Here is an 18275-nt window from a genome sequence, read left to right as displayed (position 1 = left end):
GCAATGCAATATGCACGTAAGCTATTAACTCGGGTCGAGTAATAGAGCCTGCTCGGTGCACCCCATCGGTATAAACTACGCTTTATAAAGCCCTGGCAAAAAAAAATTGCGTTATATACTTTACGTTATTTTTTATCTGTGTAGGTACCTATTGGAATCTTGTTTGTGGTTGCTGGCAGTGCAAAAAAAATCCGATATTTATTCCGTGCGCGACGCTTTTAATTAAATGCCTATCCAAAAAGTTTAACGATAGATTGGCAGTTTATTCTATTAATATATCTGTATATTAAACATGTTTCAAACTAGTGTCTCCGTTTAATATAGTCGTTTAAATTAGTAATTAACCAGAGACATATACGAGTACGAGCAGACTCCAAAGCTGTAATATTCGTATTATTGCAAGCGCTTATTGGCTCCAGCCACCGGCAAAATTGCGTTGATACGTAACCTATGACTTGTAGGATAACCATCTCCATTAATATACTTTTTTTTTTATATCTTAACTAGCTGACCCGCGCAACTTCGTTTGCGTCACATAAAAGAATCATAATTTTCCCCGTTTTTGTAACATTTTTCACTGGTACTCTGCTCCTATTGGTTGTAGCGTGATGATATATAGCCTATAGCATTCCTCGATAAATGGACTATCTAACACTGAAAGAATTTTTCAAATCGGACCCGTAGTTCCTGAGATTAGCGCGTTCAAACAAACAAACAAACCAACAAACAAACAAACAAACAAACAAACAATCAATCAAACAAACAAACTCTTCAGCTTTATTATATTAGTATAGATGACTATCACCCTGCAAATCTTCTTTCCATCCGTTTTGATGAGAAAGGTCACAGAAAGAAACAAGTCTATAATTAAAATAAGAAACGTTGCGGGCTTTTTTGCGATGTGTAACGTTTCATATTTAAAAAATAAGAAAACAAGCATTTAAAAAGATCCTTCTTTATTTTTTGAATGCTCGCTAAAACTTCTTTTTTATTCCTCGAAAATGTGCGCCATTTTCTAAAACTTTGGTGTTGGAATACTTAAATTATAGCTTTTTCACGTGAACCGTGAACTTTCGCCAGCCACTTGAGAATCGTGCAATCGTGCTGATGGCCAGTCAACGGTCAGTCTGCACTCCCACTGAAAACTTCCCTCGGATTATGTGAATACCGAGTAGGAATAACTGTAGTGTATTTTTTATCGTGATGGCACCGGAAGCTATTTTATCTAAATTTTTGTATTAACGGGAAACCAGAAAAATATATGATAGCACAGTTAATTTTTGATGTGAGTGGGTATTAGGCAATTCTGTACGGGTGCCTGAATTCAGCCATTCAATGCTGTATTTTTGTAAATATGTTTATAATAACATACTATTACGTGATGATTACACAAAGACGATTGTTATTTAACAAACAAAAATAAACTTAACTATTTGTCTAAATAAGACATCATTACCTATTTACACAAATAATTTTCTATTGTTACTAGCTGACCCGCGCAGCTTCGCTTGCGTCACATAAGATAATCATAATTTTCCCTGTTTTTAAACATTTTTCACTGGTACTCGGCTCCTATTGGTCGTAGCGTGATGATATAATATAGCCTATAGCCTTCTTCGATAAATGGGCTATCTAACACTGAAAGAATTTTTCAAATCGGGCCAGTAGTTCCCGAGATTAGCGCGTTCAAACAAACAAACAAACAAACTCTTCAGCTTTATAATATTAGTATAGATTAGTATAGATTAGCATAGATTAGTATAGATTAGTATAGATTTGGTCCTAAAATTAGTTTTATCTTACCTGTACGTACTACTTGCATCCCCCTTTTCCAAATGAAATAGGCTTTGAAATTAAAAAAAACAAAGTAGCCTAAGTTTGATTTTATGGGTATTCAACATCTCTATGCTTAAAACCACGTGCTAAACGATTTAGCAGTGAACAAGTGAAAAAAAATCGCATGTAGTTTTGTAACATTTGCATGGAAGCTCTATAATCCATACTAGATACTATATATACTATCCATACTAATATTATAAATGCGAAAGTAACTCTGTCTGTCTGTCTGTTACTAAATCACGTCTAAACTACGGAATCAATTTGCATAAAATTTGGTATGGAGATATTTTGATACCCAAGAAAGGACATAGGCTACTTTTTACCCAGGGAAAATGACGCATTCCCATGGGAAAATTCAGGTTGTGGACGAAGTCGCGTGTAAAAGCTAGTATTACCTATTTGTTTCTTGTCCTCCGTTCTACAGTCCAAGACTTTCAAACACGGACTCGGGACTTAAAACTCAGGTCCGTTATGAGGTATTTCATAAAATATAACGTTTTGAGCCAGCTTCACTTTATTTTACTGTGCAGACGTGTCTTGAGAGTTTTCATAGACATTTTATATAGCATCTACAGAAACGAACGTTTTGATACTTTACTGCAGTTCATGTAGAAATGTTTTGCGCAATCTCTTTATGTGCCTTTGCTATTGCAGATTGAAATTTGTGGAATGGAATTTTTGATGCGTTTTATTAACTTTTGCAGAGGCTTTACTTACTTTTCGTAAAAAATGCTTTAATTACAATAGGTATACCTAAATTTACTGTGCGAAAGTAAATAGAAACGCCAGAAAGGAACGACTTAGAAAGACATACGCTGATCATATCGGTGATGTCTTGCGAAAAGGTCCTGTATGATAAAATGTATGGACTTGAATAAAGCAAGGGAAGTTTGTAAAGATTGTATGTGGCGTTCTGTGGTCTCTGCTTACTCCTGTGGCAAAAAGACATGTTTTATCTGTGTACGTATACTAACGAAACTGTAATAATATACTACATAGCCTAATAACAATACATCTTAGAATAGATAGAGAAAAATAAAACTCTTTTCAAATTGATGGGGTCTGTGTTAGCGCCTGAACATCTGAAACTCCAACAAAAGATCTGAGAACATTACCTAATTTAAAAATGCCGCAGGCATTTTTTCTATGTACTACAACCATTTACTACTAGAAATATGAATGCAACAGAACCCGCTGCTATAGCAGACGGGTAAAAATATCCACTATTTTCCAGATTTCCATTTTAATTTTAAAAACATACATTTGTTGACTTTCCTCACTAATTAACTAGCGCGCCCGAGTGCCGTGCAATTGTTCGCCTAGTCAATGGAGTTGCCAGTGTAAAAAACACAATTTGTATAGTCAAGAGAGAATACCAATCAATGTGATTGATTTTGTAATTTGCGTCTGAGATAATTGGATGCGGTTTGATATTTTTCACTTGTTTGTAGGATTAAATAAGGGAAAAGTAACATTAAATTGAAGGTATTAAATATTAGGGCTTAGAGCTAAGGAACTGACTCCATGTATTTGGCATATCTGTCTAAAAATATTATATATTTACTGAGATAATTGTTCTTTATTTGGCTGCCTACTCTTCAAGAAAACTAAGGTCAGGCCAGTTAAGGGTCAATAAAAAGTTATTTTGCACCTAGATTGAAGGGTAAATTTAATAAGTTTAATAGCAGCAATTCGTTTCAATATAGAAATTATGAATTCATATCAAAAAGACCAGCGATAAACTAAAAGTGCGTCAATAAAAATTAGTTTCTTTACTTCTATACAGTTTTGAGGAACAGCGCCTATCAAATAAATTGACACCCCAAAACATTTATCGTGCCATAGATAAAAATTCAAATCACACTGACATCGACAGGTCATAAAATTATCCATAGAAGGCTTCATGCCTTTGCCTAACTTGCAAAACAAAACTTCCGTATTACGTATATTCCGGCCGTCAGTACCGATTCGTGCGGCGGGGGTGGTGCACGCCCTTTGCTGCCAAGTTTCCCGCCAATATGTACGCGAGAGGTACGAGCGCGTTCTTTTTTTTAAACGTTTATTTTTTTTATTTGTGGTTTAGTTTTTTATAATATAATGGTTTTTGAGACCGAAATATTTTTTTTGATAATGTGTTTTTTTTCTATTGTGTTCATTTTTATGTTTAGTTTTTGTTTGTTTTATAAATATTTGTCTATAAATAAGGTTTGTTTTTATTTCAGTTGTAACGTTGGTGCTAATTCTCGCTTACATAGACTGTATTTGGTGCTTCGGTAAGTTTATTTTTCCTTTAATTTTTGATTACCTTATCCTTAAACGGAAGAACTATTTGAATAGCTAGTTAATACGGCTCATAAACATTTTTTCCTGTTATAACATAGTCGCAGTATATTTAAAATACAAATAATAAAATTATACTTGAGTAATTTAATTATTTAAAAATTAATTAATTAAATTACTACACAGTGTTAATTTTATTATGTTTTTCCATCCTTTATATTATAATAATAAAACAAAAATCACGCTAATAAGTGTGTTGCGATAAAATATGAAATAGAACATAAAAATATATCATTTTTGATTAAAATTACGTGCACACTTAGAATACTGAAAAAAATACAAACACACTAGGCAAAGGACAAAGCCTCTTACTGGTCAGTATTATTACCAGTGCGGTAAATAATCAACCTAGTGTCAAAGTTGTTCAAACTACCCAAGTCTTTTCATTTGCCTCAACGATTGTTCTACTAATTGTCAACAGCTGGGGCCGACTTTTGCTAGCCAAACTTGACCTCAGAAGCTTAAAGCGCTCGTAACGGCCAGTTACAATATTGCAGTTATCTTCAGTTATGGATTGAGATAGGATTGTTTGGTGATTTAGTTACATCTGGTTTTCTATCTAGGATTATAGATAGGCTTATCATTAATTAATCTTTATATAATAAGCAATTGGCTATAACAAGCCTTCTTTTCTGGGTAAAAGGGGAGATTAGGTTATTTAACAAAAAAATATTACGCCATAAATGAAATAACAAGTTAGAACTATGGCTATAAAAGCCATTATATGTTATGTCACGAATTCGGTAGGATTAAGACACAATAAAAAGTGATTGTTTTAGTATTCGATCAAAAAATAAATTTCAATCCATTACTGGATCAATTTTGGACACCGATCTCTCCCTAAAAGAGGGAGGGATTAGGCCTTGAAAACATATCGCTGGCCAAAAGCAGGTTGGGTATATTGTATGTCCTTTAAAAACGGTTCAGGAATTTTTAGCCAAGCGATTTAGCAAACTAAATAAAATAACGAATTAAGAATCTCGTCTTTTTGAAGATAAAAAAGTTAAATTTTTCCTAACAAATTAAATCAACATACAAACACGGTGTATGTAAAGGTGAACTGACAAGCTTTGCAACCGACGGCGTGGTCATCCAACCATACCATTTCATTTCCAAACGATTAATCTGAAGTTCGCCAATTGATTTGGAATCTGTAGTCGAATAAATCTCGCTTTGATATCAAATTTATCACTGCGATTTTTCACGATTCATTGAATATATCAAGCTTTTCGCTGTGTTAGTTTTTGATTTTATTGAATGGAACATTTTTACGTCGATACGGAATGTTTTTTTGGTTTATTTACTTGTAAATGGACTACATCTTTGCTTTAAGCGTAAAAGTAAAGAGTTTTGAGATAGAGAGAAAGATAGAGGCATATTCCTGCAGAAGGAAGGAATACACGTTGAACCAGATGTGGAAATAATCGTCATTAAATGAATGTTAATGAAAAGACCTTAATCCTGAAATTACACTTCCAAATAATTTGTTAAACGTGCGACAATGATCATAGCAAATAATCAAGTGTAAATAAAAATAATACTACCTACAGCAAGAAAACTTTTATTAAAAAAAAACTATACGTTAAAAAATTACGAACAAACGCACGATCAACTCTTAAAAATATACGACTCGAACTCGAGTATTCCTTTTTCAACGATTTTTTAGCACCTTTGTTATCTGGAACGAAGCTCTTCCAGCACTTTAATAAACTACTCCCAAAAATTAAGGGATATAAAAAAAGAATCCAAATTTTTGGGTGATTTTCAACAAGCTGTAACTCCGAGGAAAATGGTCGTACAGAAAAAATTAAAAAAACAAATTGTAGCTCCAAGTGTCTAGTTTTTTGATATGACCATGAAAATTTTTTGTCATGGCCAGGTCTGGAGAAATCTTACGAAAACTACCAAAAAAAAATTTTTCCAAATTTTTTCCCTCCTTAAAAAAGGTCCACGGGCTTCAAAAATTTTTTTTTGATTCTTTCGTTCTAAAGTTCTTTTAGAAAATTTAATCCTCTTTAATTTGCCGTATTCAAAAAGCCTGTACGACGATTTGCCATGGAGTTATCGTCAATCAAAGCAAAAAAGTTATTTTTGACTTTGATATTCAATGACTCCGAAAATAATGATCGTACAGGAAATCAAAGGAGGGTTTTGAAAACTGCACAATATTCTCTATAAGAAAATGTAAACATCTTCTAAGAAAAAAATTTTTTTTTAATTGAAACCTCGGACTGAAAAAAAGACAAAATATCGCGAAATTAAGGATATTTGGATAACTTGGTATAACTTTGGATAAAATAGATGAACGAAGGATATCGTCGGTAATTTTTCAACCTCAAAGTGTCCCCTAAAATCCCTCAAAAATTCAAAGCGCTGCGATTTTTTTTCATTGTGCCCCGAAGCTTCAAATTCTTTGTTGTTGCAAAAATCACCATTGTGAGCAATTTTGTGATTTTTATTCATTTTTTTAATAGACAATTTTTTTTCTCTCTAAAATCTTTATTTTTTCGATTAAAAAGCAAATCGCAAAACGAGAGATCGTCTATCGCTGCCATGAAGTCAAAATCGAGATTCGTCAGTCCATAAGACACTGGTCCACTGTCTACGACCCCAATCGTGATGGTCATGCGCATAAGCCAATCGGGCTCGACGATGTCGTGGAGTGAGCATAGGCACGCGATTTGCTTTTTAATTGAAAAAATAAAGATTTTAGAGGGAAAAAAAATTGTCTATTAAAAAAATGAATAAAAATCACAAAATTGCTCACAATGGTGATTTTTGCAACAACAAAGAATTTGAAGCTTCGGGGCACAATGAAAAAAAAATCGCAGCGCTTTGAATTTTTGAGGGATTTTAGGGGACACTTTGAGGTTGAAAAATTACCGACGATATCCTTCGTTCATCTATTTTATCCAAAGTTATACCAAGTTATCCAAATATCCTTAATTTCGCGATATTTTGTCTTTTTTTCAGTCCGAGGTTTCAATTCAAAAAAAATTTTTTTCTTAGAAGATGTTTACATTTTCTTATAGAGAATATTGTGCAGTTTTCAAAACCCTCCTTTGATTTCCTATACGATCATTATTTTCGGAGTTATTGAATATCAAAGTCAAAAATAACTTTTTTGCTTTGATTGACGATAACTCCGTGGCAAACCGTCGTACAGGCTTTTTGAATACGGCAAATTAAAGAGGATTAAATTTTCTAAAAGAACTTTAGAACGAAAGAATAAAAAGAAAATTTTTGAAGCCCGTGGACCTTTTTTAAGGAGGGAAAAAATTTGGAAAAATTTTTTTTTGATAGTTTTCGTAGGATTTCTCCAGACCTGGCCATGACAAAAAAATTTCATGGTCATATCGAAAAACTAGACACTTGGAGCTACAATTTGTTTTTTTTATTTTTTCTGTACGACCATTTTCCTCGGAGTTACAGCTTGTTGAAAATCACCCAAAAATTTGGATTCTTTTTTTATATCCCTTAATTTTTGGGACTAGTGTAGAATGCCTCATGTTAAATGTAATACTCAACTTACCAAACATCTCAGAACGCCGTAATAAACATCAAAACGTAAGCCAACAGTAAAGATATCAGTTACAGAAGCAGCCATGTTTGGCTTCAGTATTTCAGCAATTTGAGCAATTCTCCGCCGGCACCGGACAACGAATACAATAACCGCAGTGTCCGGTGTACGGATATCTAGTTACGAATAACTTAACAACTACGGTTTGTTGCTGGTTTCATATCAAATGTATAGATGTTTGTAGGTTTGATGTAAAGTTAGGAGTGTGTTGATTTTTAACGCATTAAAACACACAAATTTTACAACCTCCCCTAGGTCGGAAAATCTGTGTGAGGTCGTTTTTTTCGAAAGAGGAAATATTTTTTTTAACATGTTTGTTCCTCCAGTCTTTTAGCAAAGATGATAAAAATAATTAGTTAATCGACCGGCTAGAAAGATTTAATATATTTATCTCTATTTTTTACGTTTTTAAACATTGCGATTCCTTAACATTTAACAGCAAAATTTATAAAAATTCGGCCATGGAAGATTGTACTGTTAGAATTCATATTTTTGGATCAAGTCATAGAAAAAGACCTTCAAAAAATATGGTCCGCTCTTAGAAAATAACTCTTTCTATTATGTACCATATCTTATTTACTCTACCTTAATGTGCCTATATCTAAAGTAAATCACAACCGCACTCTCATATCACAAAGTCTTATCGACAAAGAATTTTGATTTGCCTTTCAAAACACTCATGTTTGTTGGTTAATACCCGTGTAATAGAAGGCGAGCCTATTGCCATTTACCGGGAACGTTTGTGTGTTGTGAGCCGTGGAGCGACGGCCTGGTAGCATCATACCTACTCGTTAGGGATCGTTAACTTTGTATTCTGATGTTTGTTTAGTTCTTTACTTTGGTTATAACAAGACCTTTATATTTGTAGCTCTGTATCAGCATTAGTTTTAAATCTTCTGCAATATTTGGTTTAAGAAACACAAAGGTATGCGTTGAAAGTAGTGACCAGTGAATGAATCACCGGAATATTTTGTTTAATCTGAGATAGGCCTAAAATTCAAAGGCACTCGACACACATAAATTGTTGTAATGATGTTCGTCGACGTATTTCGTCTCTACTTTGCCTGCTCTATAGTAGTGACCCTACAATTTAAACAAATCGGTATAAATGTTTTTTTTTAAAACAGCAGTAGTTCCACTTTAGGATTCACATAGTAGTCACGTCAAGGGATATTTGCCGCCTAAGTTAAACTGGAGCCAACTAAATCAATTATTATCTAGGCAATTCATGGACTGTATAAATCACTAAAGGCCTGAATTGTCCGGCAACTATCGACAGTTGCATCTCAATCAATCATTTATCAATGCTATACAGGCTTTGTGCTCTAAATAAGGCCTTAAATAATTACCCAACCCGTAAATCATTCAATACAAAATTACGCAATCTAATATGTATGGAAATTGTAATCAAAATAATTTAGCGGTAGCGTATGGATGTCCTTGCATTATTGAATTAGTTGGGAGTTCTTGTCAGGCTCGCACACACGGCTTGAATTTAAACAACTTGCCCTGTATGGGACTGTGCGTGATTGTTTATTTATATGTTCGGAAATTTGTTTTTGAGTTATAATTACTCATTTTGAAGTGGGTTTTCGATACGTTTGATTAAATTTTAAAATAAATAATGTATGAAGTATGTAAGCTCTTCTTTGTCCGTTTAAACATTGTGTTCCTAATGGTTCCTAAAGATATTAATGAGAAACAATCATTTTTGTACTGACTACCGTAAAAATGATGTCGGTGACAGGGCTAGTTTATAAAATGAGCTTGCTTACTGGCATAACAGAACAAAAGGGTTTTGTTTTACAGTCTGAAAATGATCTAATTTCTGCGTCACGTATTTTCCCGCCGGACCATTCAATAAGTACAAATTAAAGAGACATCAGACAATAGCAATCATATCCTAGATCCTATAATAAAAATGGAAATACATATGTATATTAATATGAAAATAAGGAGCATTAATATAAAATTGCCTCTTATAAAAATTACAAAACATAATTTCTTCCATTCTTTTGACTAGAAGCTTCCATATTGAGTGAAGAGTTCTTCATCAAGTAAACAGAACATAAGTATTAATGGTGTCCAAGCCGCCACACGTCTACATACCCTGCAGGGACGAAGTTTTAAGCCGGAGTGAGGGTATTCTGAATAATTTACCAGTTCGTCTACTTAACAAACTAAGTCCTCTAGTCTCAAAATACTTGGATTTATGCTAATCACACTGATGTGGACACCAGTGCTGTCTTCACTTAGAGCTATGCAAAAGCTTGGCTGGGAGCTTTACTTTGAGTAATATCGAAATTGTTTGTGCTTTTGCTAAGTAGCTATTATGGCTCTTTTTATGAGGATAGGCTCTTAGTGTACTTAGTATATTAGGGCTATGAGGCGTGCTGATTGAATTTTCTCGTGGTTTCTATTTCTGGTTCAAGTAGTGTTATTATGCGTGTTGAATGGCAAAGTGGTGCTTAGTTTATTTCTTACAACCTAGGTTTTACTCACAAAATTTCAAGCGTTAAAAGACTTCCCCCTATCTTTGACTTCTGTACGTAATACGTCTACGTAGTACGCCAATCTAATCAAAGAAATTGCAGCTTTTGGTAAAATTCTTAATTACAGAATCTCAAATCAGCATATTACTAACAAACAATTACATTTCAACATTACCAGGTTATCCAGGTATCTCTAATTCAATTGTCAAAAACACTAGCAAACAATACTGCACTCAAACAACTATCTCAAACTCAGGCTGTCGTACTCAAACTCTACTTAATACTACTTAAAACAACGCTCAACACTGAATAGTTAACTTTGCAAGTAAAGAGTTCTCTTTGATGCCATAGACTGGATATTAAGTTTACAAGCTTTTAATAACGGAGATATTGCTTTTAATGTTGTTCCTGAGTGTACATACTTGTTGTGATAATATTTACTGGTTGGCTTTATCCGCTTTATATGAAATATTCACTATAGAAGAAGGTAATAAAAAATAGTCTGTTTCTGGGCTACGGCTAGGCAGCAGTACTCGTAATAAGAAAGCAGTTAGGTTTTTAGTCCACAATGCTAATCTAGTGCAGTTTAGTGACTATGGTTTCCTTAACAAACTGTTTAAAGAACTTGCATGCAAGGTTTCTTTACGATATTTGCTTGCACCGTTACAGCTCCACGGAACGTTGACAAGTCATTAATGGGTCGAGTCTTCAACCAATTATGGTTAAAAATGGATACTGGATATGGATACCGCTAGGCTAGCTTTAACATTGAGATATATCAATATTAGATCTTTATTTAACATATGTTCCGACGGCCCTGTATGACAAGATGTATGGGATGTAAATGAGGCAAGGGAAATTTGTAAAGATCGTACCAAGAGGAGTTTTTTGGTCTCTGCTTGCTATTGGAAAAAGGCGAGATATTACGTATTTAACATATTAGTATGCATTTTGTAATTGCATGGTCCACATTTTATTAGATTAAAGTGGAGAGTACTATTGAAGACGAAACTTTAATACAGTTATGAAGTTGCAAGCTATGAACTTAATTGTTAGTCCATATCTTGTTCATTTGCAATTTTAATTACTGGATATTAATATTCAACCCAGTAATTTTACTATCAAGTAAAGACTAGACTGGATGATTCATCGTGTTAAAGCAGAAGTCTACAGTTAAAAATCTGCGATATCTCTGAGTAGGGGCTTATTATTTTGACATTTTGACACAGTATTTATCTATGGAGTGCCAAAATTAAGCCATTATAATATTAATGTTGCATAATTGTTTCCAAGATAAAACCTGAACATTATACAATACAATGCATGCATAAAATCACGCCTTCTTCTCATAGCGGGAGGCAGAGACCAGAGAACGCCATTTGGTACGATCATTACAAACATTCTTGGCTTCTTTCACACCCAAGCTTGCCTTACAAGAACGCCGGTTACAAGTACTACGCACATGACCTTTTTGCAAGACATCACCGATATGATCTGTGTATGTCTTTACAGCATACATAACCCCTATATAAGGCCGCTATTCTAAAAGTCCGTCCCACCGACAGTTTCTAGATCAAGGTAGGGTAAAATATAGACAAGAAATTGACCTAAAGTTTCAACCTCTATAAAAAACTAGAAACAGTGCTAAAAGGATTCAAATTACAGAGTGTTTTTGATAACGACCACAAATTATTCGGTACTACCCTCAAACTAACAATTTCAACCCTTTTAGATAGTTAGCGGTGGCTAGTAAGGTTTTGTAAATTACTGTTTAGCTAATGTTGGGTAATGGATGTGTGTTGGTTTAATAAAAGTGAATGATTGTTGCTGTAATAAGTAGTTTAATAAGTAATCCGCGTATTAAAGTAATGTATAGCGTAAAAAGGAATGTAATTTGTCTTACAGTTAAACTAGGGAATCAAAAATTTTCTGATGTGTCTTTAAACATCTATAATATAAATAATTTTAACCCATTACTGTCCCACTGCTGGGCAAGGGTCTTCTCCCGTAATGAGGGAAGGGTTAGGCCTTGAGTCCACCTCGCTGGCCAAGTGCGGGTTGGGGACTTTGCATGCCCTCAATAAATGTATTAAACAAATTTTAGGCATGCAAAGTTTCCTCACGATGTTTTCCTTCACCGTTAAACACCTATACGTGTAATAAAAGGTAATCTAAATTATTAAGAACTGTCTTTCTAATAAACGTCGTGTAAGCTCGTTACCAGACTTCTTCCGCGCAGATTTTAGTAATTTTCCGGTTTTCACAACGTATTTTAATTGCTGCTTCACTCCTGTTAGTTAAAGCGTAATATAGTCTAACTTCCTCAATAAATGGACTATATAACACAAAAAAAAATGTTTCAATTTGTAACAGTAGTTCCTGAGATTAGCGCGTTCACACAAACTCTTGAGCTTTATATCATAGGTATAGATTACATCTGCTTCACTTCTAGAGATAGTTCATAGATGACTGGTCATTGCAGATATTATTTATTCTGTACATTGAGCAACTGTGTCATTGAGCTGGTCTGTGACTGCTATTAATACACAAAGCATTTGCATACGAATAGCTTTAGTAGTTACAGCTGATTTACTATAGATTACAAGACGGTTTGACATTTTAGGCACTATTCAACGCACTACGCTTAGAATTTTGATCAGCCCGTTTCTTTTAGCCTCCTATTGACCATGGCAAGTGTTGAAATCTTTGAAAATGTGTATAGCTATCTAAATAAATTTAATTAATTGTATTAGATTGGTTCTTAGTGGACTGGATGACTTCGATAAAGTTGTTTTGAAGTGTGCTTTAAACCCTGTTAAGTATTTTGCAACGCGAGAGCACCAATAGGAATATTTTTTATAAGTAACGTTAAAAGAATCAGTTTCGTGAAAAATAACAACAAATATGTCAAAGTTTACTAATTCAGGATCAGTTTCGTAAAAAGTTTTTCCACGTTTTCGGCTACCTTGATTGTACAGAGGTAATCGCTACGCCTGATTAAATACGAAATGTCAATATGAAATTACCTTCAACCGCAACGATTTTACACGTTCAACATCGATAATTTCCAGTAACGAATGAATAGTTCCAATCCCGCTTTGTGGACGATTCAATCAATTATCAGAGTAGTTCCTGTGTGGACGCCGCGCTCGGACGAATTCATACAGACTTAATCACACGCATTTGTCTAACCGGTCTAACGCGACTGTATGCAATGCGTGCAATCGCGTGCGGATCGATTCATGCAATCAGCTGTTTAACTATGTCCTTTGTGAATATGCTAAAGCTTGAATTGAAGATTCACTTATTCAAATTAGCTTTATGCCTATTTTTTCTATCTTACCTATCATTATACAACCTATCACTATTCGTCAAATAGTGAAATATGATTTTTTTTTGTAAATATTCTTGAGGTACTACAGCATCAGTTGTTACTTGGTACTAGCTCCTGAATTCAGAAAAGAAAACTGTGTTATGTTTAATTAAGCCGGTAGATTAATTATTGTTATCATACATATTCAAGTGAATCAAAATGTTACTAAGAATGTTTATTTTGTGTTTTTTTTTAGTACTCGTTACTCAATCTCAATAATTTATTCATGTTTTCTGCCAAATATTCTTTCTCATGATTATTCTAGTTGTTCGTCGCATGAATTATATTTTTCTCATTTGTAAAGCTATCATACTTACATATCAAACAAACCAGTCACGTCTTATGTGTTATATATGTACATACAGTTTCAGACTTCATTATAAGAATAATAACATTCCATCAGACGGATATTGACGCTTCTTATTAACTGTTCTTGTATTAAAATGTAGGCTATATACAAATAACATAATTAGGTAGAAAATCTAGCGATCCAAGCATTTGGCAAGTAACTATAACAATGCCCAGTTAAGAGAAGCACTGTGAAAGTACTCATAACAATCGAAAGGAACCCTCATATCGATATTTATAACAATAAATAGCAAAAGCGTATCTATAAGCACACATCACTAGAAGATTTACGACTTTATTATCAAGTTCTATAAACTTTAAACAAAGGGTTTCGACCCCTGGCCTCTGAGTTCGCAAATCCTCCATCACTGAAGCTAGGATAAGAATAAATATACCAATGTTAAACAAAGTACTTTTAGATACGAAACGTTCGCTCAACTCGAACAAATATCCAATAGATCTTTTATCAGATTCAAATTTGTCTCTGAATCGAATCAATGCGATTTTAGATTCGAAAACTTATATTCTAAAACCTTTGAGACAATAGCATTGTGGAGTCTGAGTCGAGATCAAATGATGCAATTTCAGATCTAGAAATATTTTTGCAACAAAATAAACTGAATATTTTTCCTTAAGACTATCTTCTCTCTCGAAGATTGCGTCTAAACTTAAATAAATCTACAAAAGTAGTAGTTTACGTGAGAGAGTATCGAAAGTTAAAGAGCTCTTTAGTAAAATCGGAAAAAGTTTAGCCTATCCCACGGTTAGCCGTGGGATAGGCTAGCCGCGTTGTTACAGTTTAGTATGCAACCGCCTATAATTGTCAGCATACTAAATTGTAACCGCGCGCAGCGCGGCTAGCCAAAATTAACTGCTGGTACGTAATTTAATTTTTGAAGTTTTAATTGCAATTATTTTTATATTAGTATGACATTTTATAAATAGAAGTAGGTATAAATGATGTATGCAAGCAAAATGATCACAAATTTGCATATTAAACTTGGTAATATTTCATAATCATATGCGACATATAAATTGTTGATAACGTGATATATTCATTCATGCAGAATCGATCCGCACGCGATTGCACGCATTGCATACAATCGCGTTAGACCGGTTAGACAAATGCGTGTGATTAAGTCTGTATGAATTCGTCCGAGCGCGGCGTCCACACAGGAACTACTCTGATAATAATTGATTGAATCGTCCACAAAGCGGGATTGGAACTATTCATTCGTTACTCGAAATTATCGATGTTGAATGCGTGTAAAATCGTTGCGGTTGAAGGTAATTTCATATTGACATACATTTTGTATTTAAACAGGTTATATGATTGCCTCTGATTACTCTTCGAGTCGATCTTCTGAGATCTTCTTAGTTCTGCCTGAAATTAATATTTCTAGAAAGTTCTAAATACATCTCTATATTGTCAAAATATGCGCATTAAAAATACCTTAAAAAATATACTTATATTGTAAACTGCTTCCACATTCAGGCACATTCTATATTTTTCGAGGTATCGTTAGGTATCGTTTCTAAATCGTTAAATTTTACCTAGCATATCTCTTACTTCATACAATTTATAACAAGTTACAATAGACACCTTCGAATTGGGTCAGCAATAATCCTTATCATGCATCACACACATAAGTTAGGCAATCTATCTACCTAGTAGAGCTTAAATCGGCTACTGTAACAAATGGAGCTTTAAAATTGAAACCCGAAGGCCTTAGAAATGTGAGTTTCACTTCAATATCAGGATTTCAGGAACCGTGCGATGTGGTGCCGAATTATTGATGTCTCTCCATTGCGCCCGATATTTGAGGAGTGGATGCCTTTTTTGGGTGGATTTTTGTACCTCAGCTGAGTGCTTTACGATTGCTAGAGTAGGATTTGGATTTTTTGAGGTAGACTAGACTCAACGAAGTGTAAATGAGCTAGCTAGCATTCAATATTTTTCCAATCCGCAGAAAAGCATCTGTAGTTGAAAATCTTTTGCGGTAAATGCCTTTTCTGGATATGGTCTAGATTTTGAGTACGACTCAACGCGGCTGCTAGGATGACTAGTATTTTTCCACTAAGCTAAAATTTCGTAATAGAGTTACGATTTTTCAGCTATAATACCAGTCTATTTAAAAAACTACTTAAAATACGAATTAACTACGGGAAGTCCGTAAATTAAATATCCACAATTCCACATATTTATTTTTATCATCCATATTTTAAAACGAATAGGTTTCATCAGCCAATTTTAAACAGACTCATGTTTCTGTTTCCTAACTTTGATAAGTTTATGAGAATCAAATAATTGGTAGCGTTTTGATTAAATTGTTTCTTCGAAAAGTTAATTTGATATTTCATTATGTTTCACTTTATTTACTAAAATGTACTAGCCTATTATTTTGTATCTAGTTTACGTATTTTACATTTAATCCTCAATGTTTTTAATCACATAATCCTTTTCTTTTAAAACTTTTCTTTTCCATAATCTTCTGCACAAAAGACTTCAATCTGTAATACTAAACTGTAAGACGCTTTGCAGCAAAAAATATATTATTTTGAACGAAAAACTCGGACTAGTAATAACTAGGAATAAATTGACGTCGAGTAATTGAAGACAAATTGAAAGATTTCAAACTCTCCCCAATTAATTTTGTAGGGACCTTTCTTTATCTGCAATTAAAGTTTTTGTCGTGAACAAGATTGAAAGGACTCAAGTGTTTTACGGAATGCTTTACAAACCTTTCGAATGATCGTGTAACTTCATTCTGAAAGAGTATGTATAATGCTATTTTCGGAAGTCACGAACAAGGTATGTGGTGAATAAATGTCCTAATGTGTTAATTTCGGCAATATAGCTAACCAAATGATACCACCAAAATCTGCAAAAATGTAGTTATTTAGAGATAACTCTTCATTTAAAAAACTGACGATGATACCTTCCGGTGCGTCATAAAATAATAATATGAAGAAACACTCTGCAAACAGCACACAAACAGTACTCAAAAATTCTCTATACATTTTGCAGTACACGTGAGTAAAGTTCCGTAGTACTAACGTTTCGTAAACACGTTCCACATTAAATAAGAGCTCCATAATCCCTTTGCACATAGTACAAAAGGCACATATAGCCGGCAAACATTCGGTGGCTGTCCCACCGGGCTTCGATGGAAGCCCGTCCATTTGCTGTGACGCATCACGAATTATTGATGAACATTCATTCTATTTGCATCTTTGTAGTGTGAAAAACGTACATTTTATACTACATTTTGAAAGTGTCATTGCTGGTTGATGTGTCTTCATTTTTAATGAGTTCATTTTGGTAATATTATTTGATAAAATTATAATAAAACGTCTAACATATGAGCTGTTTTGAATAACACTTAATAAACCTACTCAAAAGTAGGAAAATTAGCTGTTTGTTTGTCAAGAAAACGCCACCATTTAATGAGAAAAATGTAAGAACAGCTAACAGAAAAGGTCGTACGGAACAAACATAAGAAATGGGTTGAATTCTTACAGGGCACTAGTGTTTAGAAAATAAATAAAAGAATTAGTCAGTATTTCTCCGAAAAACTAAGCTCCATATCTATACCACAGAAGCAATTAAATTGCATTTTGGTTGGCCATTTAGGTTTCTGGATTTAAGTAATTTCGGTGTTAGCTGAAACTAATAGTCTGCATAGTATTAATCTGTATGCGGAGCAGTAAAACTATGGAAGCTTTGAATTTTGCTGACGTTATAGCCGGAAAGCAAGTATTAAGTTCGCTTTTTCGTTTGCCGTTGTTTATTAATTAAATATTTTTTATGTCTACATCAGTTATACATCATTAGTTGACAATGTACGACGATGTGACGATAGTCTATTGACTGTTGCGTTTTTTCGGAGGATGCAATTTTTTTAATGTAGGTTGGGCCAAAATAAACCTAAGTTTCTTGTGTCGGGTCGCCACCCATGTCCCAAAATAACGACCTCTGAAATTGCAAGTTTAACAATGTTGCATTTCGATGGACTAGTAAGTTTAAACCAAACTAGTAATTGTCCTTTAAAATTATGATCAGAAATTAGTGATCTATAAATGAGCTCCTCATTTCAAATTGATAAGGGCAACAAGACGTGTCTAATATCTTCAATGAAAACAAAATTACAGAAATTAAGTCCTAAGACTTCAATTACCCAAAAGATTGTTCCTCAAACTTAGGAACTGGTTAGAAAGCCTTCTAATTGATTCAACTTTGTAAAGGATCTTTGGCTTAAGAGCAATTTGTGGAGTAGGCTGTGGCTGAGCTATTACGAGCTGT

At 33.9% G+C, this 18275-nt stretch overlaps 1 protein-coding gene across 2 annotated transcripts in view; it reads left to right on the top strand.

Annotated features, from left to right (window-relative positions):
* LOC142987822 (beta-1,3-glucosyltransferase) overlaps positions 1–18275 on the top strand; it is a 32691-nt gene that overhangs the window by 1555 nt on the left and 12861 nt on the right. The window contains exons 1-2 of one of the 2 annotated variants that reach the window (XM_076136760.1): positions 3808–3870; positions 4062–4112. In XM_076136760.1, coding sequence (XP_075992875.1) covers positions 3858–3870; positions 4062–4112 — 64 coding nt within the window. In that variant the 5' untranslated portion in view covers positions 3808–3857. Of the gene's footprint in view, positions 1–3807; positions 3871–4061; positions 4113–18275 lie in introns of those variants that run through there. The other variant, XM_076136761.1, reaches the window with a different exon arrangement.

This window comes from Anticarsia gemmatalis, chromosome 4 (genome assembly GCF_050436995.1).
Source record: "Anticarsia gemmatalis isolate Benzon Research Colony breed Stoneville strain chromosome 4, ilAntGemm2 primary, whole genome shotgun sequence".
Classification (NCBI taxonomy): Eukaryota; Metazoa; Arthropoda; class Insecta; order Lepidoptera; family Erebidae; genus Anticarsia; species Anticarsia gemmatalis.
The sequence above is the reverse complement of the archived record's forward strand: the minus strand, read 5'-3'. Positions and strand labels throughout refer to the sequence as shown.